This window comes from Pundamilia nyererei, unplaced genomic scaffold (genome assembly GCF_000239375.1).
Source record: "Pundamilia nyererei isolate P.nyererei 1_Seehausen unplaced genomic scaffold, PunNye1.0 scaffold00007, whole genome shotgun sequence".
In the NCBI taxonomy this organism is placed as follows: Eukaryota; Metazoa; Chordata; class Actinopteri; order Cichliformes; family Cichlidae; genus Pundamilia; species Pundamilia nyererei.
The window spans coordinates 5,215,029-5,241,556 of NW_005187408.1; the positions used below are offsets into that span (position 1 = coordinate 5,215,029).

General features: G+C 42.7%; 1 protein-coding gene across 1 annotated transcript in view; it reads left to right on the top strand.

Annotated features, from left to right (window-relative positions):
- atp8a2 (ATPase phospholipid transporting 8A2) overlaps nucleotides 1-26,528 on the top strand; it is a 48,476-nt gene that overhangs the window by 7,415 nt on the left and 14,533 nt on the right. The window contains exons 4-26 of the mRNA XM_013915193.1: nucleotides 3,263-3,362; nucleotides 3,585-3,683; nucleotides 3,789-3,834; nucleotides 4,063-4,103; nucleotides 5,686-5,759; nucleotides 6,118-6,187; nucleotides 6,440-6,567; nucleotides 6,840-6,951; nucleotides 7,282-7,450; nucleotides 7,553-7,680; nucleotides 7,774-7,851; nucleotides 7,935-8,023; nucleotides 8,239-8,283; nucleotides 8,492-8,567; nucleotides 8,659-8,847; nucleotides 8,926-8,975; nucleotides 9,067-9,136; nucleotides 9,224-9,308; nucleotides 9,474-9,613; nucleotides 11,660-11,798; nucleotides 12,405-12,469; nucleotides 20,849-21,021; nucleotides 22,764-22,794. Coding sequence (XP_013770647.1) covers nucleotides 3,263-3,362; nucleotides 3,585-3,683; nucleotides 3,789-3,834; nucleotides 4,063-4,103; nucleotides 5,686-5,759; nucleotides 6,118-6,187; nucleotides 6,440-6,567; nucleotides 6,840-6,951; nucleotides 7,282-7,450; nucleotides 7,553-7,680; nucleotides 7,774-7,851; nucleotides 7,935-8,023; nucleotides 8,239-8,283; nucleotides 8,492-8,567; nucleotides 8,659-8,847; nucleotides 8,926-8,975; nucleotides 9,067-9,136; nucleotides 9,224-9,308; nucleotides 9,474-9,613; nucleotides 11,660-11,798; nucleotides 12,405-12,469; nucleotides 20,849-21,021; nucleotides 22,764-22,794 — 2,197 coding nt within the window. The remainder of the gene's footprint in view (nucleotides 1-3,262; nucleotides 3,363-3,584; nucleotides 3,684-3,788; nucleotides 3,835-4,062; nucleotides 4,104-5,685; nucleotides 5,760-6,117; nucleotides 6,188-6,439; nucleotides 6,568-6,839; nucleotides 6,952-7,281; nucleotides 7,451-7,552; nucleotides 7,681-7,773; nucleotides 7,852-7,934; nucleotides 8,024-8,238; nucleotides 8,284-8,491; nucleotides 8,568-8,658; nucleotides 8,848-8,925; nucleotides 8,976-9,066; nucleotides 9,137-9,223; nucleotides 9,309-9,473; nucleotides 9,614-11,659; nucleotides 11,799-12,404; nucleotides 12,470-20,848; nucleotides 21,022-22,763; nucleotides 22,795-26,528) is intronic.

A 26,528-nucleotide genomic window follows, 5' to 3' on the forward strand; every position in this document is an offset into this window, starting at 1 on the left:
AAAGCACTTCAAACCGTTGCACACCTCAAAAGTCGGTCAGACTGACTTTTGTGCAGATTTTTAATTGTTTGTTTGCACTCATCTTATTATTGCTGACCCATCTTTAGTACGCCTACATTTTATTTGTGCATGTACCATTTCAAGTCAAAGCACACAACCAGAGTGTAGATATCTGGTGTCGTACTAAAGAACACCATTTGCTCACAGGGGCTTTAGACCAACATTGTCAGGGTGAAGTACCCTCTCTTCTTCTGCAGAGTAGTCTTTGGACGAGTGAGACTTAGTTTATTGTCCTCTTGTAATAGCTCTCTTTGTTTTAGTTTTGATGAAATCACACTGAATGTTTTACTTTAGAATACTATTAGGGGTGGACGTCTATTGACAAGCCAGTTTAATAACTCACCTATTAAAAAGCTTGTTTGTATCTCTGCAGCAGTCTAAAGGCTGCAGAGGACGCAGGAGGATCTCAGTGGAAAAAGATTTAATCAGTATACGTCCTCATGAATAATTTTGGATGTTAATCAAAATAAAGATACATGTTAGAAAGAAAATTTAGAAGAAGGTTTCTTTTTCTGTTCCCCTGTTGTCACAGTGTCTACTGTGCTTGTGCTGATTAGATTTCACTGAGGATCAAAGCTGTCCACTCTTATCTCTCATGACTCAGTCAAAGATCGTAGCTGTGGGGACTACAAAAGATTCACCTAGTGTTTTGGTGGTCCCCGGTGCTTCTGCAGCCAACATATGTACTAATCTGTCGTAAGTAAGGTTCACGGGCCGAGCCAAACAGCCTGTGCTGCGACAAAGAGTCTCTTTTTTCAATCTCTTATTGTCCCAGCTGTCATTAGAATACTTTACTGGCTCAGCTGTAGTAATAAATAGAAACTCAGTCAAGTCTGATTCAGGCAGACACCAGTGAAATTTGGCTCTTGTTGCTGTTTGCATGTTGTAACTGAGGACGGTGCCATGAGGAGACCAGGGTTCGCGGTCGGTGAGCGAAAGGCTCGACGCTGCGCAGCGAGCATTCAGTGGGCTTGCCGTCATTGTCGGGAGAGTCAGTTCCACTTTTAAAAACCCCCCAATTCAGCTCTACAAAGAAGATTAAGGTGGTTGCTCCCTTGCTCCTCTGATTGGATCATGCATGGCGTGTTGCCCCCACTGCATGGTGATTGGAGAGGCGGGAGCACTCTGGCTCCAGAGGCATGGCCTTTGATGTCTCCGTGTTCCTGTAAATCTTCAGTTTGTGTTTTAAAAGTTCAATAGCACTATTGATTTTTTTTTACGGGGGCGGAGATTAAAGCCTTGTAGCTTTTATCTGTATACTCAACTCACCTCTTCTCCAATTTCCCAGATCCATCGCTTCCTTTTTTTTTTTAATGTACGTGTTGTTGTTTTCATAGCACATTGCCATTAAGCACAAAGTAACATGTGCATAACTCATGTTCTTCCCATTATATCAATGACTCTTCTCCGACCTCGGCCCAGTTCTTAATGCATGAAGAACTCCGTCTGTTTTTTATAAAAACATGTCAAAGCCACACAACTGCAGGAGAGCATCACCCCTGCAGCTGACAGCTGTTAACCCCACCAGCAAGTTGGACATTTATGCTATAAAAAAATAACACCGGCAGAAGTTTTGGGTTGTTTTCTATCTTTTTTTTCCTTTTTTTTTTTTTTTGCTAAAGCACTGGAAGCCGGGGTCTTGCTCTTTGTGGCATCTGGTATCACTTGTCTGTGGTTAGATTGAGGCTACCTTATCTGCTCGATCATCGGTGTAGCTTCATTGACTCTGACGTAACCAGAGCATCTGGGTTAGACTCAAGTTCTGAATATGTCACACAAACAGGTTTTCATTATATAAAATCAAAGTTGGTTTAGCGCAGGTTCAGAAACAGTCACGTACACTGGGCATGTGAGTCACAGTGAAAACAGAAAGCAGACAGTTGGTTGCTTGTACACAAAACTGCAGGAGAAGAACTAGAGTGCCAACAAGACTTCTTTACTTGGATCGACCATCAGGTGGTACTCTTACTGAAAGTATCAAGCGAGTATATGGTTGTCATGGCAGCAGGGGGGGAAAAAGTAATTGCAAAGCAAGTATGGCGACATTTTTAAGAGAGGTACTGGGGGGCGTTATCCATCGCCAAAGGATCGTAGGGCAGTGGAAAAAGGAGTACCCACGTGAAAAGGATCACATGTGGGCTTAGCTAGATGTGTTTTGACTTCATTATGGCGATGGATAGAATCCAATTAAAAAGCGACTGTAGGTGTTTGCATCCAAAAAGTCTCCATTTCTGTCCAAACTAAGACGCAGTTTTAATTTTGTTTAAGTTAAAACTGGATAAACAGGATTTTCAAATGTCTCTACTACCCTTTTGGGTGTTTCAGAAGTTGCAAAACACTACAAAAGTTACGCAAAAATGCATTAGTGTGGCTGTACCCGGAGGACAGTGTGTAACAGTGTGACTGAAAAGCAACTGTTGGGCTTCTGTCTTTTTAGTTTTTTGGTGTGTGTGTAACATCCCGGCCTTTATCGTTCTGTGTCTGAGTGTAAGGCAGATGGCGAAAGCAGTTTTGGGTTCATCTCCAAGGAGATTCTGAATTGTGATAGAGGAGTGTGTTTTGCAATTTGCTGCATGCAATCTATGCCCTCACGCACGCTAACGCACACTGTCCATTATGCAGTCGGAAGCGGAGGCTCTTACTGTTCACTCAGGCTGCACGGGGGAAAAAAAGAAAACAACACAAAAACAAGGCAGGCCTTGACTTGAAGGGTGACTTCTTATTTTTAGCTCATCTGAAAGCTCTTACTGTAGCTCCTGGCTATAACAACGCTAATCGATACAGCTGTCTGATCGATACAGATGACTGACAAAAAGGTTGCCAAGGCTTCTTTGCGCTGTTTTGGGGTATTTTGGGGTCTAAATTTAGTGTTGGATTAAACGTCTTGGCCTATTTATAGAGAGGGTTGTGTGTTTGCAGGACGTAATGGCTCTGTTTTGCACTCTCTGAGCACAATTTTGTGTTTGTAAGAGATTTTCAAGTGCTGCAATATTAAAACCCAAATGGACTTCTTTGTTATTCAGCCTTTAAGGTAATGCTACTCAAGCATTCCCTGAGTGAGGAAAAAAAAAATCATTAGCTCACAATTTATGCATGAAGTCCCAGCTTTGCTAAAGCTTTACCTGACTTTTCCGGCATCTCTTTGAACGTAAACAACTTTCCCTTTTTGTCTTTCTTTTGTTCTCACTGTCTTCTTCTACAGCACCACAAAGTATGGGATTCTCACCTTTCTGCCGCGCTTTCTGTACGAGCAGATCCGACGTGCTGCCAATGCCTTCTTCCTGTTCATCGCACTCATGCAGGTAAACCCCAGCAGCTGCCAGCGCTGTTTGCTCAGCGAACTGTTTGTTTGATTTCTGCACTCAGCCCAGCCTTTAGATGCTCTGTCCTGCAAAGCCTATTTCATCGCATGTCAGAGTGTGCAAAAAGTCCACCTTTAAGGGAAATGCGGTGTTATGAAATGGCATTTCTTCTCTTTGCGATCAGCTCTATCAGCATCAATTTCTCTCTTTCTCCCTCATTAGCAAATCCCTGATGTGTCACCGACCGGTCGCTACACCACGCTCGTCCCGCTTATCTTCATTCTCACAGTGGCCGGGATCAAAGAGATCATAGAGGACTATGTGAGTATCACCATAGCGTGGGTAGAAGCCAGCTTTTAACTCATTCATAAACTGGAAAAGTGATGCGTTGTGGGGCTAACTTAATCGTCGTTCATCTCGCCACAGAAAAGGCATAAAGCAGACAACACGGTCAACAAGAAGAAGACAACAGGTATCACGCGTGTGCTTGTTAATGTGCTTTCTGTTTTTCATGAGAGTGCTCGTGTGTGCGTGTATTTGCGTGGGCTTTGTTTTCCTTTCATGTCAGGGTGAATGGCTGTTGTCTATCAGTCATTATAGCGCAGGCCGCCGTGCCCCAGACAAATGTTTAGTGGCTATGAATACTGCATGAGAGCTGCTCTATAGGCTGACTGATGGCTGTGTTGTCCTTGTCTCTCAGTGCTGCGGAGCGGAGCCTGGCAGACATTTATCTGGAAACAGGTATCGTCACATTCTTCGACTCTCGTGCTCTGACTTATCTCTCTTGCCATTTCACAACACTGATTAGCCTGTTTCATTGCCACGAGCGACGTCAAATAACGTTGAAAGAAGTATGAGAAACTCTCTTACTGTGCTGAATGAATTTCAGGTATTGTAGAAAAGCATGCAAAAGAAACAAAAAGGGAACGCTTCGGAATGAAATACTTCAAAGCAAGAGCAGTAACCCTCATGAGATGATAAAAAATAACAGTTAGTACATCTGATTATGTCCGTTAGAGCTAAGAGATGGCTTTTAATGTGGACTTATTCCACCGTTTCCCACACCTATTCTTTATTTGTTCAATAGACTGTCCTATGAGTACTTTGGATCCTTGACAGGCAAAACATGCTTGTCCTATTAGTAGTCACGTTTCATGATCAGATAACAAGCGCATCTAATTGTTCTTCAGGGGATTAATTTGTCCAGTATTTCAAACAGGCACATCTTTTTTGTTGAATAGTTGCGTTTTCTCCGGTGGTTTGCAGTTCATTGAACCGAGTGAGTGTATAACCCGCTCACACAAAGCTTTTTCCTTCCAGTCTTTTTTGTCATTTCTGCAGGGTTGTGAATGTTCTTAGCGGACATGCCCATTAACTGAGTCCAGCTGTGCACAGTCTTTCTTCAGCAGGTCAAGTCAAATCAAATTTGAGCCCTCGTTATGCGGATGACAGACGTCTACAGCAGAAATTAAGCCCCATTGTTTCACAGTGACACGACAGGTGCAGGAATTTGATTCAGTCGCCCTTCAAGCCCTTAAATAACTTTTCAGCAACTTTGGGTTGGCTAGATCATAAAATCTGTTTTTGGAAGAGTTTTTGCTTTTCTATCTATTAATGAAAGTAGATTCTTTAAAAAAGTCGCCCTTGCCGTCATATGTGATTATAATAAGATGCAGGGTCAGTACAGTAGTTTTTTTTGTTTTTTTGATTGTGTAGGAATTGGCAGTGTCACAGTTTACATCCTACCCAAGATTGTCACATTTCTTGAAGCGAAGCTTACCTCCCCCCTTCCTGTGTACTTGGAAAACAAGTTTCCGGCTGCTGATCCGAGGGGAACCGACAGCCTGAAACACTTGCGTAGTTTCTGCAGTGCCTGATGTAGCAAAGTGGCAGTGTTTTAGCATGACTGTCTACAGTTATAAAGTCAGCTCCACATGCTTTGCTCTGACCTTGGTTCTCTGAAGTTATCATGCATTCCTTTTTTTGGAATTGGGTCATTTGGGGAAACTTCTCAGCTACACGAGGACTTTCTTTAGGAATTGTAATGTGTATATACTTTTAAATCAGCTGCAGAATTTCCTGGAACACTTCACAAGACAAAAGTGTTCCTTCTCTTTTCTTCTTTCTTGCTCATGAATCGCATAAAACTTCAAACTCGTCTTTTTTATTTGGCTGCATCCTCTGCTGGTCACATATTATTAACCTGCCCATTGTTTCCTCTCTGTCTTCATCTCTTACCCCTCCTGTTCTCTGTTACCCTCTGCCTCAATGCCCCTCTTCTTCCCTGCCTCATGCTGTTGCACTGCTGCGTCCTGGCCACAAGGTGGCAGTAGGAGATATAGTGAAGGTGACTAATGGCCAGCACCTCCCAGCTGACATGGTTATAGTGTCCTCCAGGTCAGAGTCCTGTGTCTCTCTGTCTGTGTGAGCATGCTGCATGTACCTCATTAATATATTCTAAACATCTGTTAAGCTGCTTTTAAGGGCTGCTGCTAATGTTTATTTTTATTTGTGGTTCATTTATTATTTTTGTTAAATGGATAAAAATAATAATCAGTCATTTTTATCTTAATTAATTCCTAAATATTTAGCTTATTATTCATCAACTTTAAATTTAAAATATTATAGTTATTTACAGATCTTTGCAGGCAATGTTTAATGTTCAGAAATAACAGTTTATGGTTTTCTGTGCATTGTTGTTGTTGTTGTTTATCTTTATAGTGTTTTTAATCCAAACCTGCCTTCTTCTCTGCAGTGAACCACAGGCCATGTGTTACATTGAGACCTCTAACCTGGACGGAGAAACCAACCTGAAGATCAGACAGGTGGGTTGTCTGTCTGTCGTTCGTACGTCTCGTGGATGTGACGTCTCTTCAAATGTCCCTCATTTTGCCCCAAAGGACGACTTGAAAATTGACCGATTAAATTTTCAAAGGCAAAAACAAAGCAAATTTGTAATTTTTTAAAGAATTTTGTACAAAGTCCAGTAGTGCAGTTGCTTTTTCATACTTTGTCTGGTTAAACCGTTGCCTCAGTAAGCGCTCCTTGACTTTACTTGTCATGCCTTTGCTTTCCAGGGTCTCCCACTCACGGCTGGGTTTCAGACCCTGGAGGATTTGATGGCACTGTCTGGTCGTCTGGAGTGCGAAGGCCCCAACAGACACCTGTATGACTTCACTGGCACTCTACGGCTGGAAAACCAGAAGTGAGAGACATACTTTTTTTCCTCGTCACTTAGGTTTGAGCTCTAGCAAATGCTCTGTCAGAATTAGGTGCTAAAATCTGTTTTGTTTTAAACTTGCACAGCACTGGTTCCTCACAGAAGACATGCAGTGATTCGCATTTTTTGTGGATTAAAAAAACAATTAGGAAGTAAAAATTGAGAAGCAACTTAAAAGTAGAAAAATTAATTGCATAAACTGCAGAAATCGACATTTATTTACCTGATTTGGGGCTAAAAACCTCTCTTTCATTCAGTCCAGTCCCTCTGGGTCCAGACCAGGTGCTGCTGCGTGGCGCCCAGCTCAGGAACACGCAGTGGGTTGTGGGAATTGTTGTCTACACTGGCCACGACTCCAAACTGATGCAGGTAAATCCTCTGCCGTGTTCTAAGTCAGTAAACTGTGAATAAGCATGAAAAATCTGGCATTTGAAGCCAAATTTCAAACTGTTTATTAATTAGGATCTCTTCGTCATCCTTGACTGGGCGAGTTTAGAGCTTTCAGTTAACCGTGACACATTCTTAACCGGGACTGCATCCAGACTAATCTTCAGCTACAGTCTTTGGATTGCTCGTGCATTCTCCTGCTAAAAATGGATGAAAATCGGTCGTCTGAATTATGCATTTCTGTTACTGTTTGTTACGCAATAATTAATTGAGTAAAACGTAGCTCCTAACAAAAGCCTTTCCAACTCCCAGAACTCCACCAAGGCGCCACTGAAGCGCTCTAATGTGGAGCGGGTGACCAACATGCAGATTCTGGTTCTGTTTGGCATCCTGCTGGTCATGGCACTGGTCAGCTCTGTGGGCGCAGCCATCTGGAACAGAGAACACACAGACGAAGCCTGCTGGTACCTGTCCCGGGCCGGTGAGACCATAACGCGTCAAGATTGCTTAAGTCTAATTATATTAATTGCATGTTTGGGTAAATCTGGGTTATTACATGAAGGAATTTTGTCTGCGACTTCAGGCGACATCTCCCTGAACTTTGCATATAACCTACTGACGTTCATCATCCTGTACAATAACCTGATCCCCATCAGCCTGCTGGTCACTCTGGAGGTGGTGAAGTTCACACAGGCTCTCTTTATTAACTGGGTATGACCCATGCATCATTTTTAATGCGTGCTTATAAAATACAACTGGTCGATTACACACTTACTTCAAGTGTTTTTTTGCTCTTGTCCTCAGGATGTGGAGATGTACTACTCAGAAACGGACACGCCAGCCATGGCGCGAACGTCTAATCTTAATGAGGAACTGGGCCAGGTCGGTTCCTCGCCCTCTTCGTAATGAGCTGCTCTAAAACATCCTGCTTTTGTTCTCGTTACTCACCGTCTGTCTTTTTCTAGGTCAAGTATCTGTTTTCCGACAAGACTGGAACTCTGACCTGTAACATCATGCACTTTAAGAAGTGTACCATAGCCGGGATAACGTATGGGTCAGTTATCGCATCTGTAAATAAATTCTCACCTCTTTTTCTCTCAGATCGTCTTACTGATATTTCCTTATCGGCCTGTGTTAGATGAACTTAATTAGCATTAGCTGCACAAAAGTTGATTAATCTCGTGCGTGCTTAATTAGATGAACTAATCAAATTCATCAACTGATTTCAAACTAATTCCTTTTGCATTTCCACCGCATTCATTACTGCAGCCACTTCCCTGATCTTGACTGTGAGCGTTCAATGGACGACTTCAGGTTAGTGACCACCTCCCCCTCAACATCAGCCTTTCCCTTTTTAGTGGTTTTTTCCTCATTTTGTGCGTTGGACTCTTTCCTAAATGTTTACCTGCTTTTATCAGAAAATTATGTCTTGTAGCCTGCAAAGACCCCCCCCCCCCAACACACACACACGTACACACAAAATAAATAAATTACATTTGGATTCTTTTTTTTTGTCTTTTAGTAATCTGCCATCCAGCAGCCACAACTCCACAGAGTTTGACGACCCAACTCTGATTCAGAACATCGAGAAGGACCATGTGAGGCTTTTCTCTTTCTTTCTTTGAAGCCAGCTGTCTTGGAGGCTGTTGCTAATAACCACGTTCACTCTGTTTGCTCGCGGGCGTTCAGCCTACATCGCCTCAGATCTGCGAGTTCTTGACGATGATGGCGGTGTGCCACACGGTGGTTCCAGAGAGGGAGGACGACCAGATCATCTACCAGGCCTCGTCCCCTGACGAAGGAGCACTGGTCAAAGGAGCCAAAGGGCTGGGCTTTGTCTTCACTGCCAGGACCCCTGATTCAGTCATCATTGAAGCTGTAAGTGTGTAACCGCACACGTCTCTGGAGTCGCAGCTACTTTTTGGACAGGAGCTGACATTTTTTTGTGGGTTTCAGATGGGGGAAGAGAAGAGCTATGAGCTACTGAATGTGCTGGAGTTTTCCAGGTAAGCTTGAAGTTGATGGTTTTCTTAAGCAGTGATAAAATGCTGATATGAGACTGCTTTGGGTTGAGACTAAACGAAATTGTCTTTACAGTAACCGTAAACGGATGTCTGTGGTGGTCAGGACACCCAATGGGAAGCTCCGGCTGTACTGCAAAGGAGCGGTGCGTTTATCTCATTATCAGTAAATTCAGATGTTAATGAATGTAAGGTAATGGTTTTAATTTAATGGTCAATTCCTTGTTTTGTAGGATAATGTTATTTTTGAACGTCTGACCGAAGCGTCTCAGTACAAAGACTTAACAGTTGCTCATTTGGAACAGTTTGCTACTGAAGGTAAGAAGGTAGATTTTGTAGTTTTTGATTTTTAAGGCTTTTCCTCTGTAAGTCAGACTTAAGTCACAAATTTGTTGGCATTTGGTGGATGTCTTGCAGCTAACAGCAACTATTTCAGCTCAGTAACAAGGCTTTGACCAGCTTATCCTCCTTCCATCCACTCAGGCTTGAGGACACTGTGCTTTGCGTACGTGGACCTGGAGGAAGATGCGTATCAGGAGTGGTTAAAGGAATATAATCGTGTCAGCACCATAATCAAAGACCGCGCTCAGAAGCTTGAGGAGTGTTATGAGCTGCTGGAAAAGGTAAACACAACATCTCTTTGTCTAAAATGATGTGTGTTGGTGACCTCCTGTTGGTTTATTCTGTTGTATTTATCCGCGACACCTTAAAGGCCGGGAAAATATTTTTTGATATTAAACTTCTTCACCTTCTGGCTGAATATTGGACCAATCATCTTGGCAGAACTGGTAGGGTTAAAGTTGTGGCATTAAATACATCGTACATTGTAATTATGTACAATTGTCTGAACTGATGATCTTGGAATCCTCAGTTGATTAGAAATGGCTCCCAAAGATCTTCCAAGTTTATGTAAATGCACAGGTTCCTTGGATTTGCCCATTGTTTTGAGTATTGATCAGTCCAGTGAGTGCTGTCAAACAAAAAAAATTGATGCTGCCAAAGAGAAAATACCAGTTGCAGTCAGTCATGATCACTAATGGGAAGTTAATGGGCCTTGGTCTCGTCAAGTTAAAAGACAGTCTACTTCTGACCCTGTGTGGATCTGAGAAAATCCAAAATGAATTCAAGGTTATACACCCAGTTATTGTTTTTTAGTCATTAAAGATGTCTGGTGTACAGTCATTCCACCCTGGAAAAACAACAGTTCAAAGAAGTCATTAAAAGCCCCGGATTATCACGACATTCAAGCCCAAGATGAGTGTGTAAACTTCAGACCACAGCTGTCTCTCAGTTATTCACCCTGCTGCATTTTCCAAGGTATTTTTGTGTCTGGTTGGTAAGCATGGTTGTGGTTATCACTCTCCACAAATATGCTACACGTAAAACTGGAGACTGAGGAGCAATCCCCCCACCCCCACCCGCCCGGAGCCTACAGATGGATGTTGGCGTGGTCAAAACAGCAGGCAGCAATGCAGGGCGGCAGCAGTGGTGCTGACATGTCAGAGGGAGAGATGACACATTTTGCAGCTTAAATAGACTGCTAATTTGGGAGGGCATGTTTGGGATATGACGTGAGGAGAGTGAGGCACGCTAGTCCGTATGACACAGTGCAGCTTGAAGTGTTGCTCGTCTGAACAAACTCTTGAGGCTTTGATCCTTTTAGTTGCACCGTGGCTGAAAGATTGTAAGCAAAATATTTGGAAAAGGCTGAAAAACTGAGGTAAGCTAACAATAAACAGAATAGAAATACAGTCAGATTGAGGAGACATGGAAGTATTGATCTGATAAATGCACAGTGTGATTCACTCATGCAGAGAACGAAATGCTGCTTGGTGGCCAGCAGGTGGCAGAGTGGCTCCATTTAGGGCCACGCTTGGGACTGGAGCTGGTGCCATTTCTTTAGGTATTCATTATGGGTTTTTTTTAAATTTGGAAAACACAGTTGAAGTCGCCTTTTAAGGCATTTAAAAAATAATCATGATTTAAATGCTAGTCTGTGCTCACAGGTAGAACATAGTGAAAGTGAATTGCTGTTTTGGTTTTAAAAAAAAGGATAAATAAGAGGATATGGGGATTAACAGTAGAGCAGTGAATTGTTTGGTGGGGAAATCAAGGTTTTAGAGGAGAGAGGCAAGGTGAGAAAAGTAAGTGAAGAAATTAAAAGAAAGAAAGAAAGAGGAAGCAAGAGGAGGGGGTTAGGTTTGACTGGAAGACCGCAAGGGTAATTACCTTCACCAGCATGCCAAAAGCCCCATAAAACTGGAGTCAACAACACATTAGTGTTAACTTGTGTGTCTGTGCATGTGTTTGTGTATGTCCGAGTGTGTCTAATGAGGGTACACGTGCATATAAATGCTGAACAAATTAAAGCGGGGGGAGGGTTATGTCTTGGCATGGAGAAACAAAGTTGGTACAGAAATCTAAAGTGAGCTGAACCGAATCCGCTGGCATCGCTCTCGCCCTCAAATTAGACGTGGATGATGTCGTCTGGGGGAAAAGAGCCCTCACATACACTCTGGTGATGTCTATTTCTGGCCTAAATATGATTGTTTTTAAAACCTCGTTAAGTATTCTGTGCTATGTTTTGTTCCCTCTCTTTTAGTCTAACTTTATTTCTTTTTAACAGAATATGTCTGCATCTCTTTCACGCTCCTCTGCTCCTCTAACAGAACTTAATGCTGTTGGGTGCCACAGCCATCGAGGACCGTCTCCAGGCTGGCGTGCCAGAAACAATTGCCACTCTGATGAGGGCTGATATCAAGATCTGGGTCCTCACTGGAGACAAGCAGGAGACTGCCATCAATATAGGTGAGGGACGCTTAAATAACAATGTGAGGGTAAAATGTTGCTTTTAGCAAGTAAACTTGCTGCTGCAGTTTCATGTGCAACAGCGTAGCAAACTGAATGTATTGTGGAGTTAATGAAATCATGGCTGGAAGAATAGCAGGCATTATGCGGGCTGTGAGATGCCTGAGATGCCTCCATTCTCTAAGTGGAAAGTGCCTGCGACCAGTGTAGCCACCGTCTGGGGGACTGCGGTGACATGAGTGGGTTTAGTGTCTTGGCAGTCGCGGAGAAAGTTGGTGGCAGACGTCCAAAAAAACAATGACGGGAAGAGGAAAATGTGAGCTGACACTTGTCGCTCCAAGTTTAAAAGCTGGGGCATCCTCAGAGATGGCGCAGATCATCTTGTCAAAGTGTGTATGAGTGTTGATTTCCTGATTTACTGCAGGGAAATAAGGCTGGTCACAGGCTGGTGAAGGAACTCATATTGGTGTGTGTGTGTGTGTGTGTGTGTGTGAGCCAGGACTGTGTTGAGTTTTTCACCTGTGTTTTGGGTTTGAGAAAACTTAATCTCTTTTCCTCCCCTCCTCCTCCTCCTCTACCCTCCACTTATCTGTTTCTGTTTCTCAGGTTACTCCTGTCGCCTGGTGACACACGGCATGTCCCTCATCATCGTCAACGAGGACTCGCTGGACGTGAGTAGGCAGGCCTCTTCCTCCTCCTTCGTGCCTCTGGATACTTTGTACAGTGTTGAGACTTTTTGTTGACTTTTAGGAGATAGTGGGCTGTGTGGTGGGGGTTTTAAGAAGGTTACCGTGGGAACAAGGGTGTGGTCTGCAGCCAAGATTGGTGGGTGGGGCTTTTTGTGTGTTCACAGGTGCAGGTAATTAAAGTCTCTGGTGTCCTCTTTGGAGAAAGGGATGAAAAGAGATGAACACTGCGCTATCGCTTCTTTGCCCCTCGGTCTCTTCCACATACAGCGCTTTCAGTGCTCTTACAGTGGTCTCTCCTTCTTTTATCATTTCCTATTTCAAGCTAAATCCCAGAAGAATGAACAAAGCTGATGTGTTCAGTCACTTTATGATCCTGTTGCTATTTTGAGATCTGAGACATTCCTTTACTCTCGATTAGATTTTCTAACCCCAGTTATGTGCTCTTTGCATTCAACCTCCTTGTGTGACTGCTTCACCTAAGTGGCTTGATTGCTGTCATGTGTCCCTGTCTTTCAGACAGTCTCCCTGAGTCCCACGTGTGCGCTCGCACAAATATAATCACCATTACTCGGTTTGTTTTTATGGAAGACACGGGAGATTATGACTCGTAAATTTCAAGTTTAAGCACTCTGTGTGTGCCCTTGTATTAGTTTATTTGTTTATATGTGTGTATTGTGTGGTAAACATCCATAAAGAGATCTCTGTGTTTACATTCAGAATTTTCTAGCCTCATATAAGTCAGTGTGCAGATGGTGTGTTTCCTGGACTGTGGGTTTGTAGAGTAATTGGATTTGTCTCCGGCATGATCCCTCCATAATATGGTTTACTGGTCTGAATGGATTTTATTGTTGGTGACGATTATGAATTTAAGTGTAAAGCTGTGCACTTTTAATTGTTTTGGATTCTTGCATTATGCTGAATTGTAAAGCTCTGACTGGTAAACTTTACTCTGTCAAAATGAACAAAGTGATATCTGAAAGCTCTTAGATTTGGGGAACTGCTGGTCAGATAACATGCAGGCCACTTAGATGCTAAATCAATTGAATTTGATGGGTAAGCATTTAACGGTAAGGTAACGAGGGTACTCTACACTGGGAATTGCCTATTAGGACACAAGGGTGAAAACTAATCTTAGCGCTGTAAGCGGATCAATCCTAAACTGGTTTGTAAAATATATTTTAGCAGACTGTCTCCCACGCTGATCGTGTACAGTTTCAGCCTGATAGGTTTGTGGTACTCCATCTCAGAACTGAACTTTCACTTGGACTAAATGTAATTATCAAAAGGTTTTGTAGGGCTAGGAAAATTGGAAATTAGTGCAGAGATTTCTTAAAACGTGCATTTATACATGGAAATATAGTATATAAAGGAAGGAGTTTGTACAGTTCTAACAAGCTTAAAGGTTAATAATTGGTGTGACCACCTTAATTTTTCAACACAGTCTGAACTCTCTTAAACAGCTTTCTTGTAAATTCTTTAAGTAGTCTTCAGGAATAGTTCTCCAGGCTTCTTGAAGGACATTCAAAGCTCTTCTTCAGATGTTGGCTGCCTTTCGTTCTGTTTTCTGTCAAGATGATCCCACACTGCTTTAATAATGCTGAGGTCTCTGCTCTGGGGAGGCCGATCTATGGCTACATACTGACGATGATTCAAACCAAAAAGCTTTAAATTTGGATTAATCACTCCGTAAGAACATTTTTGCATTTTAATGATCAAGGAACTGGCCTCACAGCCCATTGTTCATTCAGTGGGCTGGTTTCAGTCATTGTGCAAATGTAATGTTTATAGGATTGGGGAAACCTGTAAGTCAGCTGAGACCGAAGAAGTCCAGATTAAGAGAATCAACCTTCTGCCACTCTGTAAGACCCGTTGCAACTGATTTTCAGTGGAATTTTAAGCCCAACTTCCTTATAAAATTGCTCTACACAAATAATGAATAGGCTGAGGTAGGCTCAGTATCATCTAAGTTAAAGGTTCATTTTATGTGGGGCTGCAGGTCAGAAAAGAAAACTTTGTATTCATACAGAAGTTAAATTTTTCTATACATGAGAGTGAAATAAAATCACATTGCAGCTAAAACTAAGGAGAAAAAGTCTGATATAAACACGTAAGCAGCCACTGGATATTTTTCAAAGTAAAACCTGAAATATGCCAGGAAGTGATCTTTAATATGATTCAGTGTTTTTCTTTTGATAATAAATTAAAACAACTTAGCAGGAAATCTATTTTTCAGCTTCAAAGTTTGGCCTCCGTTCACTTTAATGGGGACAATTCACCCTGCTGATGTGTCCTTGAGCAAGATTTCAAATGTTCACCAGCTCTGGGGAGGCTCTTCTGTAGTTTGTTCCAACTTTCTTGTGCAGCAGGGTCAGGACAAAAGGCAGAATCTCATAAGTCTGAGTTTAAAAAAAGAAAAAGATACTGTTTTGATTCAGATGGACTTGTTTGTTGGTTGAACAAACACATTTCATTTGGCTGCAGGTCAAAAATGCAACTTACACACATAGGCAGGAAGAGTCACAGCTGGCTGACGTGAAACATAAATGAAGCGCCACGCGTAGCGATATAAAATATGCCTTCAAGCTTGCGGTGTTTGCAGGACGGACGCACTTTAAAGTGGTTGTAAATGCAACGCAGCAAAAAAACGACACAGGATGACATCCCTTTGTCATCGCTGTTTACTCATCCCGTAAACATCAAATTAATCTTCACGAGAAACATGCGAGTGCGCGCGCTGATGACAGTCGTGCCTTCTTATCGGGACAGCCTCAGAGAGCTCTGGTCGTGAATGACGCAGATGAAAGCACCGCCGTCTTCGGCGACACTTCTCTGACACTTAAAATAACTCAAAAGTGCGACTTGGACATGAGTGAATGCAGAAGCTGTGTCGCTTGTTCTCATTTTTTCTTTTTAAAAAAGTCTCACGTCTTTCACACCCTCTCTTATCCGTAGGCAGGATGATCTTTGCAGTGGATCTAGGCCAGCAGATGCGACACCCTCTCCTCTCCCCTTCTTCCCCACCGAGCCCCGTTCTCCGTTTCGTCTGCTTCGCGCTGCTGCCTCCACATCTGTCAGCGCTCTCTCTTCGCACAGGATTTGACCACACACCCTGTGTGATTTTGTAACAGCAAATATGTGCGTGTGTTTTAGACAGAGAGTCAAGAAGAGCGGCAAAATCTGTGTCCATCTTTGCGCAAACATGAGAGTGTGTTTATTGTACTTTATGTATGATATAGACAATCTGGAAGCGACCGGAGGACGAGACTTAGAAAAAAAAGAGGGGGCGAGGAGTTTGGCTTGAACCATGTGAGGGCGATGAGTGAGTGGTAACGCGATCTCCTTTTGGTCCTCCTCCTCATCAAAACAAACCCTGTGAGCAATGCCTCCTGGGTAAACGGTTTGCGAGCACTGAAGCTGTGACAAGCGCCATCTGTCACCTTAAAATCACATGCCACACACACACACAGCCTGACACACATCTTTGCCCTGGCTGTTTCTGTGCAGTCATTAGAGAAGTCTCGTTCTTATTACCTCCATACATCTGACTTTGAATCCACACACATACTTTGCACAGTCTACCCAAGAAGCAGTGGCACATGTTGCCCTCATCACCTTGTTAGTCCTGAACATAAATTTCATCCAGCTTTCCCACAATCCCCAGGCCCTCGTCACACTGCCCGCAGTACAACTCCTAAACAAACAACGCCTGTCTTCTGCTCATTCATCATTTTTATGCACGCGTGCAAATGCAGACACGCACATTTTGTTGTGCCTCAACTTGCATTCTCTGTCGTTCCGACATTTCTTTTAAATGTTTTTTACATTTTTTTTTTAAGGTTGTAGAAGTTTTTAAACAGCAGGCGCCTTTTTGTTAAAGCCTAACATGTGTTCCCGTGTGTGTGTGTGCTTCCAGCTCCAGCAGCAGAGGATGTGGATGTTTGCACAGATGCACAATATGATAATTAAACGGTGTATTAAATCTTACCGGTGACAGACTGTGCACTGCAAAAACGAGCACATCCTTCTCCGCCTTCTTTTCACTCAGCGGCTCTCTGTGTTTGAGTTTTCCCCTGCGTCTGCTTCACACTCCTCGCCTTCTGTCTTTCCTTCTTTCCTTGTATTTTTTTTTAAACTTCTTCTCTATTTAGTCGCCTTTGTTTTGTATATTTTACACTCGAAGGACATTTATCATGACGGGGCGAGTGATTACGCCATCTTTGGAGTAGGTGGCCTGGAATGAATCAAATTCAAGCGTCCTCCTTGCGTTCATTTATATAAAGGGAGAGACGTGCACGTTTGTTTCCGCGTGCGCTGTCTGCGGTAAAGTGTGCAATAAGGGAAGGCGACCTGCGATATCTCAAACCGCCTCTATGATCCTGCTCATTTTGCGATCCAAATATAAACCTGATAAAATTCCACGCAGAAGGGCCTGTGAGCATAGTGTGCAAAGAGTGTGCGCATGGAGTGTGTGTGTGTTTAGAGGTTAGAGAGTGTCTGGTTTCTTCCAGACCAGATGCATATGAAAAATAAACATTTAGTTTGGAATCTAAAATGCTTGCTAATGAGATCTGTCATTTTGCAAGTGGTGCAATCAAAGAATTACACTTTTTTTCCTCCAGGGTCTCCAAAGATAGAACATTTTAGCGTGAGAAATAGAGAAACTACAACATATTGCATTATTTTTCCTCCAGGATTTTTTCTTTCCTTTGGGAAAGTGTTAGAAGATTGTCTTAACACAAAAACAGCTCAAAAGGATCCATAACAATGTTTAGTCAGGAAGAAAACATTTTTATTGTAGCTTTCTGTTCTGGAAACGGATACTTTTTAGCTTTAGGAGCTAGCTACTGTACCTTAGTCGCCTTTTTAAACTTCTATGACTCTCTGCAGGACCTGTCTGCTCATTATGTCCTGTTTTAACTGCCAGTGAAATGTTGGCTAAACCTGCTGTGACAAGTCAATGTGCTGTACTAGTAACGCTTAACACCCCCACCTCCACTCCACCACCTCCCATCCCTCCCACCTTCATGATCTGATACTTAAGCTGGTTAAGGCAATGATAAATGTCAGATACGGTGTATAATCTGGATGTTTTTGCTTCCACTAAGTAAACTGGAACGTGAATGAGAAAATGTAGACTGTCTCCAAACACATTCGATCATGTCATGTTGAGGAAATCCTCAAAAATCAAACCCACAAACCGTTCTGCAAGACATCATTGGTTGGTGTTTTACTTTGCATTGTGCCTGTCCACCCCTGGCTCAGAATGGACCTCGTGCAGTAAGCATGATCCATATGTACAACAAAGGCAGTGAGTCTGATAGTGCTGATTAGACAGAAATCTGTGCAATTTATATCTAATATAGCGACAGAACTGTGCAAACGTTTTGAGGGGTGGCTCAGGGAGAGGAAACAGAGACGTGCAGTGATTTATTGAAACATGCAAACATACAGTATATAAGGCAAAACTAGAGGTTGTACAATTCTAATGAGCTTGAAAGTTGATATTTGCTATGACCACCTTTATTTTCCAACGCAGCCTGAACTGTCTTTGGAAGCTTTCTCGTCATTTCTTCAACTAGACTTCAGGAATAGTTCTCCAGGTCTTTTAAAGGACCTTCAAAGCTCTGCTTTGGATTTTGGCTGCCTTTTGTTTTCTGTCAAGATGATCCAACACTGCTTCAATAATGCTGAGTTCTGGGGAGGCCGATCCATGACTGATAGTGTTTCATTGTGTTTTTTATATCAAGGCATGGTTTAACTGCATTGGCAGTGTGTTTGGGATCATTATCATGCCTGAAAAATGAAGTTGTTGTAGATCAGATGTTTTCCAGATGATATTATATGGTAGATCAAATTCTGATGGTAGTTTTCTGTGTTCGTAACTTCAGTAGTTTTTAATACGATCTCCATCCCCGCTGGCTAAAATACAGTCTTCTTCGTGGCCTGTAAACACACACTGTTGTACTGTCCTGACCTGTGAATCACCTTGTTTGTTTAAAAATGCTATTTTGTGCCTGTCAAAGTGTGTTATTTTGTTATTTTTCAGAGATTCAAAGAAATAAATTGGAACAAATGTGCAGACAGAACACTGGTTCATCCCTTGAGTTGGGTGTCTTTTTTTTATGGTTGAGTGATTCACAGGTCAGCGGTCAGTGTTAAGTGGCTTAAACAAACTAAAACGATTCCCAAGAAAATGATTAGGTTCTGGACTGAAAGTGAGTGAAAAAGCAGCCAGTGTCCAAAGAAAAACATGGCAGGAGAGCTGTTGCTCAAGACCACTTCATAAAATTCCATCCGAGATCCTTGGAAGCAAAACGTAAAGAAATGAGGGAGTGGCTCAAGATTTTTTCCACAGTGCTGTAATTTTTTTTCATCAGAAACAGACATTGTTGACTTTTTAAAATAAAAATAAATGACTGTTGTGCTTTTTTTAAATAACAGTAATAAATTATTTTATTATGACATTAGAAGTAGGGAGAGGGGGTTTACTTCCTGTCCTCATGCTGTGATGAGCTGAGGGAAACGTTTTTGTCCAGTCTCCATCTCTCACACACACACCACATGCGTACACGTGCCTACATGCAATCATATACTCTCATGCATGCATACACATGGTTTTCTCCCCTAAAAACAAGATGCAAAGACACAGCCAGACACACACGAGAGCCACCTTTTAGATTCAGAACTCAGACAACCTATAATCTCCTTTAATCCTTTCATTATGCTTTTGTTTTCCTTTCCCCCTGTTTGGGGGAAAAAAAAGGTGAATGCAAACAGGAATTCCGGCATACAAAGAAAAACACACAGCCTCAGGCTGAGAAAACAAGAGCAGGGAATTTTTGGGGAGAGGAGGGACGCTTGTGTGCCGAGGGTACGCATGTGTGCATCGCTATTTGGCGAGAAGAAGAGAGGCGGCATTGTTCAGATGATTGCGTTACATGCATGTATATGTGAGCGTGTTATCTGCGTCGTCTCTAGCGCATGCTGATCAGTGGACAGAGGGGTCGTCTCTCTGTCAGTCACGGGATCCTCTGAGGTCAGACGGGTGCCAATAACCCGCTGCGAGGGCCCGAGCGGATTCTTACCGGCGCCAAATCTTCAAGTGTTTGCGCACTTTTGTGTCTAGAGTTTTAGTCTTGTGTAGCAGCTCGCCATGTATTCAGCTCTATTACTCATGTTTCCACAAACACTTCTTGTTATAGGTCATTTCATTTTACGTCATTCCTCGTTTATTACGGGAATAATCTGAATTCCACATGTAAAACTACCAAAACTGTCCCCAGGTAGAGCTAGCGAGCTGTTTGCTCCACTTGATGGATAAAACATTCAAGCTCCATCTGTTTAACGCTGGAGTGGTTTTGATTGGCTTTCCGCTTTTCCGAGTCCACCTGGCAAAATCCTGAATGTAAAACAAGTCGCCACAAAGTCAGAGCTGCGACTCTGATTTGTCTTAGCCGTCTCTGTTTGTTGGATGATTATGGATTCATTTCTCACCGGTTAATCAGCTTCTATTTGGAAGCTAAAGGCGCAGTTAACAATAGGATGTGTGCGTGTGGTGGCGAGCAGGAAGGCTTGTAGCACGTCTGCCTCTCCACATGGAATTCATTACATCCCGGTGGGATGTTTATTTTCTCTATTAATCCCTGTTCCTCTATTATCAGGAGCTCCATCAAAACTGCCCCAAACTACTGGCCTGCAGGCGAGCTGGCATTAACACAAACACATGTACACATACATGTGAATGATGCATTTAGCCCCGTCTCGACATTAGTTTACCTCATCTGTCTTTGTTACCTTTCCCCCTCTTGTTATGTGCCTCTCTCTCTCTTTCTCTCTCTCTTTTGTTGCTGCTTTGTGAGGAGAAGCTTTAGGATTTAATTACACGATGAAAATGCCTCCAGGACTTCATACCATCAGCATGTAGTGATGAAGTCTAGAGCAACTGTGAACTTTATATTGGCGTTGTTAATTGTTTGGTGTACACAGAAGCAAATAGTTTCTCCAGATGAAAGCGAACTGCGCGACCAGCGCATGCAGCGTATGTCTTCAATTTACTGCCAGCGGTTTTGACCTTTCAACAAATTGGTCTCTGTGTTTTTTGATGTGTGCGATTTACATTTTTTTACTACTTTGCGAGGCCACAAAAACGTAAAAAACCTGGAAATGCGGTTGTTTGAAAGCTCTGCGGCAAGATCGCGTAACACCGAGTCTGATTTAGAGCTATTACTGGTTATGGTGCAGATAAAGATCCAACATGTTTGGCGATTAGTAGTGAGTTCATGGTTACAGGGTAGCTATGAGTTAGTTGCTGACTTTAATGGCAAACTCAGTCCTCCCTTCTGTGTGTTTGTCCTCTTGCAGGCTACTCGTGACACGCTGACAGCTCACTGCTCCTCCCTCGGCGAGTCTCTGAAGAAGGAAAACGAGCTGGCGTTGATCATCGATGGCCAGACATTGAAATACGCCCTGTCCTTTGAGCTCCGCCAGGCCTTCCTTGATTTGGCATTGTCCTGCAAAGCCGTCATCTGCTGCCGGTAGGGAAAGCTCATTTATCAAATGCATATACATATACACACAGGTATTATTGGTTATCTGCAATTACTCATAAATGCCTGAAGTAATTTACAAATAGAATCACAGGTTGAGCAGGTATTCATCTCTAAATGCAGCAGCCTGGGTTTGACTCCAGGCCTGTGTATCTTTCCCCAATCTCTCCCAGTCTCTGCTTCACTGCCCAATCTAACAAAGAGAAAAAGTCCAAAGAAATGGAAAGCGAAATGCCAGATTGTCTTTGTTTAAATCATAGAAAAAATGGGTTTCTCATAAAAAGGGCATGATCGCTGATAATCCTGTTGAAACGTGTGTTTCAACAGCGCTTTGTCCGTAACACTTTGGACAAAGTTTACAAATTACTCGGCAAAAAGTCATTTTTTTCTGTGAGGAAAACAATGACGCTCTGTACCAAACTGTTTTACAGATACACAACGTGATTGTGCTGCTGTGGGAAAGTCCCAGTGTGAGAATGAAAAATGAAAGCTTTTCCACAAACTTATATTTGCTTTAATGCAAAATTTCTACCTGAAGTCTTTGATTTTCTTTATTTCAATACCTCTACTCAGCTGGGGTCAAATATGTAGACTATCCAAACACAAAGGCAGCAACAAAAGAAAAAAACTAAATATAAAGACAGGCTTCTACCTCATTATCTTTTCTACTTAGACACAACTAGTGTTGCATTGCCTAGTGTGGAAATGGGAATCAGTCTGAATGCATCTGGCCACAGCTGAACAGACAGAAAAATGTAAACACACTACAGCGTGCAGAGACGTCAATCATCGTGCTGCAGCCGGCTGATATTAAACAGCTGTGATTGGCCTGGCCTGGCCTGGCCCGGCCCGGCCTGGCACGGTCGAGTGAAAATCTGTTTAAGCAGGCCAGACGCTTCATGCCAGAGATGTTAAAACACGTGCTCGCAGATTTATTTGGTTCCCAGGGTCGATACCTGTGTGAACACAGCTGTTCCTCCTCAGGTGATTTCTGAGGCTGCGTGCTGTAAAGACACATTAATCTGTGACGTTTTAAATGCCCAAACAGCTCCTTTGAATTTGTGAACTTCATTAGAACAATCATCTGAAAGAAAAAAAATATACACAAGCACTTAAGAAAAAGATCCACTTCACACAGGCGGGTTTTTAAGTTGTGGATAAAGTGTCCATGTGGAGGACTTCATTACCTGCACATGTGCCAGTTTGCAAAGGTTACCGGTTGCCCACAGTCAGCAAATGAATGAGGACGATAAAAGCCTGTCCTGTTGCACAGCAGGGACGATGTAATACACTAGGCTGCTTGGAAATGTCAAAGTCATGACTCACTTACTGCCGGTACCCCTGGAATGGGCACCAACACACACACAGACACACACACACACACACACACACCTAGTCATGACCGTTATATATTTCCATTGATACAAAGTGTGGTCTGTTCAATGAATGTTTACAGCACGTTCCCTTTTTTGGGTATGTTTCACTCAGCAGCAGCTGTGATGTTTAAAAAAAGAGTTTCCACTCGTCTTTTTGTCTCTCTGCATGTGTGTGTGTGTGTGTGTGTGAGTGCAGACGTGCGTGTGAGCATGTGTTAGCCGGGAGGCACGTAATTGACTCTTCCTTGCACTTACAAGCCATATCCGGACTCAGGTCTCACAGGCCTTGCAAACAGCCTCAAGCTTCCTTTCCTGCATCCTTTACTTGCTATACCCTTGCCTCACTCCCTGCAGAGATGCAGGGAGTGAGGTAGTGAGGAGGAAGGTAGAGAGAGATCTCTACCTTCCTCCCTCCCTCGTTCGGTTTCTCGACTCCTTCCTCCTCTGGCTAAGACATGTTAAACGTTAGCAGACTAGACTGAACAGCATCATAATTAGTTTAAGCACATCTGCTGAGCCCTTGTCTGGTTTTAAAACACATTTGAATAAGCAGGCCCTCTTTGAAAACAGCTGTACTGAAAATATATTATAATTTATCCAAAAACTGCAAAGAAATGACTGATTCTGATCAATATTTGGGTGTTGTTAGGTTTTTGTTTAACAAAACAAAAAACATGGTAGGTTTGCCAACTGCTTTGGTGTAATAGTGTCTAATTTCAAGGTTCCTGGATATCACAAAAACAACATAGATTAGAAAACGTTCAAAGGCAAAAACGCAGCTCACTTTGTCCTGTTTTGTTGTCTTGTAATCTTACCATGACGCCATTTATCTTATGTCCCCCTGGGAGGTCCTATGCTGAGAACCAATACTCCTTTAATGAGTGGTTACAGTGAGGTTGCTGCACCGAGTGCCATAGCTTTGACGTTAAAGAGCCGGATTGTCAGTTAAGTTGTTTCTCACCTACTGTATGTGTGCGATGTTTCACCACGCGGGAATGCGTGCGCGTCTCAGGGGCCCGAGGAGCCGAGCGCACTCATACGCTTGGGTTCCCGACTCCACTGCGCGTTTGTTTATAGGAGGACTCGGTGGCTGCTTATTTTCTGCTCAGTTCCACCGTGAAGAGCGCTGGGAGTCTTTCATCTCCCCCGACTTCACTTTGCACAATCGCAGACACTGTTAGCGGTGTTTAGGGGAAAGGTAGAGTGAGACAGAGAGCGCGACGAGGAGAGATTTGCGGTTTGAGGCCAAGAGACGCAAAGGCGGACTTGTGCGCACACACACACACACTTCGGATGCAGAAACAGGAAAAAACAAAGAGCAGAGGTTGATCCCATCATTCAGCAGTAGCTCTCTTTGAGGTTTCCCCCCTCAAATGTCCTGTGGTGCAGGGTGTGAGGCGTGTGTGTGCGCTGGTCTGATTTTTGCTTCATAAGCATGCCAAGCAGACCTCCCGGTTCTGTGATTCCAGCTCGACTGGGACATGCTCTTTACATATTCACAGAGGACAGACCGTCTTTATGACCTGCAGACCTCAGCCGGATGCGTGCATGCACGCGCACGTAATTTCATTTTCCCATACCCTTATAAAAGCATCATATTTTGCTCTGCTTCCATGTGATGGCTCATACAGCTGCACATAACTTCATTTTTCTAATATGATTACTGCAGCACTGATGAATGAGGTGGTGAGTCACTGCTTGTGCTCAGCTCCCAGGAGTTAGGCCTGTTCGTACCATACAAACAGTCATTGTGAGGGTGACTCCTCCTCTTTCTAGGAAAAGTATTGGGCACACTTTTAAGTCCAGTGTTGATTCTCAAATTCCCATCACCTAATGCATCACAGAGGCTCAGGTAATAACTATAATCAGTGAAATGTAATATAAATATTTAATAACTGGATTTGGACTAATCTCTTGTAATGCAGCCAGTAGCTACTTTCTGCTGCCTGATAACTCTCAAAGCCACTTTTTAACTCCAAGTGAGGATGATTTATTAGATGAATCTGTACTTAAAAAGTGCCACGTTTTTTATAAAAAACACAAACATCCTGTCTTAAGATGCTGTACGATGTTTTTGTTTCATACTGTACTGTAGGGAGTGGCTTTAATCCCAGCCCCAGTATCACTTTTCTCCCACGTCTCGTCCTTTGGAGACATATTTGCTTTCACCGTACGACATGCAGGTAGTAATGACAAGACTCGTGTAAGCAGCGTGCATGTGAACAGCACGCAGTGGGAATGCCTCCTCATATGAAGCAGGTTTTGCAAACAGAAGACAAATTCAGTCTTAGCTGCTGTGTCCAGAAGAATGCAAGCACTGAAAATGTAAACAGTGTCTGTGTGTGGGGCTGGATTGCTTTCCCACACCATCTTGCTAGTATTGAATTCTTTAAATGGCCCAGAAAAAAGAAACTCCTCTTACATATCTAAATGCATAATTCACCACGTGTATTAAGTCCTGGCATAACCAGTACCCCACCAGAAACGAAGGAATATCGTATTTCTCTGACTTTAAACGGGAAAACTGCATCAGAACAGCAGCTGAATATATGTTTATAAAACTGAACTCTTACTTGTGTTTTTCTTAGAATATCCCACTTTAAATTAGCTAAAGATAATAATTTCCTCTAAACATTCTAATAATCACGTTCTAATAGAAATCTTTAGGCTTATTATACAACATCCATCATTCACCCTCATCACCACTTTTTTTCCACATTTAAGTGCTTTTTCTATCTGACATTCGCACACATTCATACTACACATAACATAAATGCTTTATTGACCCCTGCAAGGGTAATTACTCTGCTACTGCAGCAGGTTAAAGAGTAACAGTAGTCTACAATAAAAAACCGACACAGTTAAAGTAAAAGTGACACAGGCGGATAGTAAGAGCCTGAAACTGAGAGAAATACAACATTTGATATGTAGAATGGTGATTACATTTATTTTATTAAAATAAAATGATGTTAAGTTAAAGTAAAAAAAGAAGAGTGAGACTGTAAAAGAGAGTAGTGCAAATTGCAGTAATAAATAATATGTGCGCTATAAATCTGAGAAACAGCTGCAAGAAGGTTTAATACAGAAATATATGTGTGTGGAATCGAATGCCCGACAAGTGTGCTCACCTGTCACAGAAAGGAGAGTTATTGTACAGTTTCACAGAGAACTGCAGGAATGATTTCCTGAGGCGTTGTTTCGGCAGCTGTGCTGAATAAAGTCTGAGGGAGAAGGAGCTCTGCTGCCTGGAGCGGGTGAGGTAGACTGTCCACGATGGAGAGCAGTTTGTTCAGCGACCTCCTGTCCGTCACTCACTCAAAGGCCTCCTGATTCTGGAAACTGATGTTCCCAGCCTTGTGAATGAGTTTGTTGATCCTGCTGGCACCGATGCTACCGCAGACTGGTAGAAGATCTCCCAACGTCTTTCTTCACACATTAATAGATCTGAGCTTTGTCAGTATCCTCATCTTCTTCAGCGGGTTAAATTCACATGCTAGTTTGTGCTTTCTGATTTAAAGCGTTCACAGTTTCTTTCACTGGTAGGGAAAACAAATGATTACTAGGGGTAAAAACAAAACAAAAAAAACCCCATCAGATCCCAAAGTTTTTTATTAAAGCCAAACAGAAATCCAGCACAACAGAAGGAAAATTAGCCACGGCCCTGGATGGGGCTTCTTCTTATTTGTCTGCAGATGAATTACACGGCACCATAAAATTTGACAAAATATACCCATCTCTTTAGCAAATGCAGCATGACACTTATCCACTCTCTGTGGCCCTGAGGGAGGCGTCTGTAATCGGATCTCTGCACGTCTCCATTGTCACTGAGGAGACAGAACCGGTTGTAGACTGAGGATCAGTGATACAGGTCAAGAGGGTGGAGTACTGCTGGAAGCTCCCTGCACACACACACACACACACACACACACACACACACACACACACACACACACACACACACACACACACACACACACTTTAGAGCACTTTGCAGTGCTGTGTTTACTGCACTTTAACAGGTATTAGGAAACAATGATTCACTGTGGCGCTAATAAGATGTGGGGTAACTTGCTTTTGATCTGTTTATACAAATGTGCACTTACATGGGTTTGTGCATGT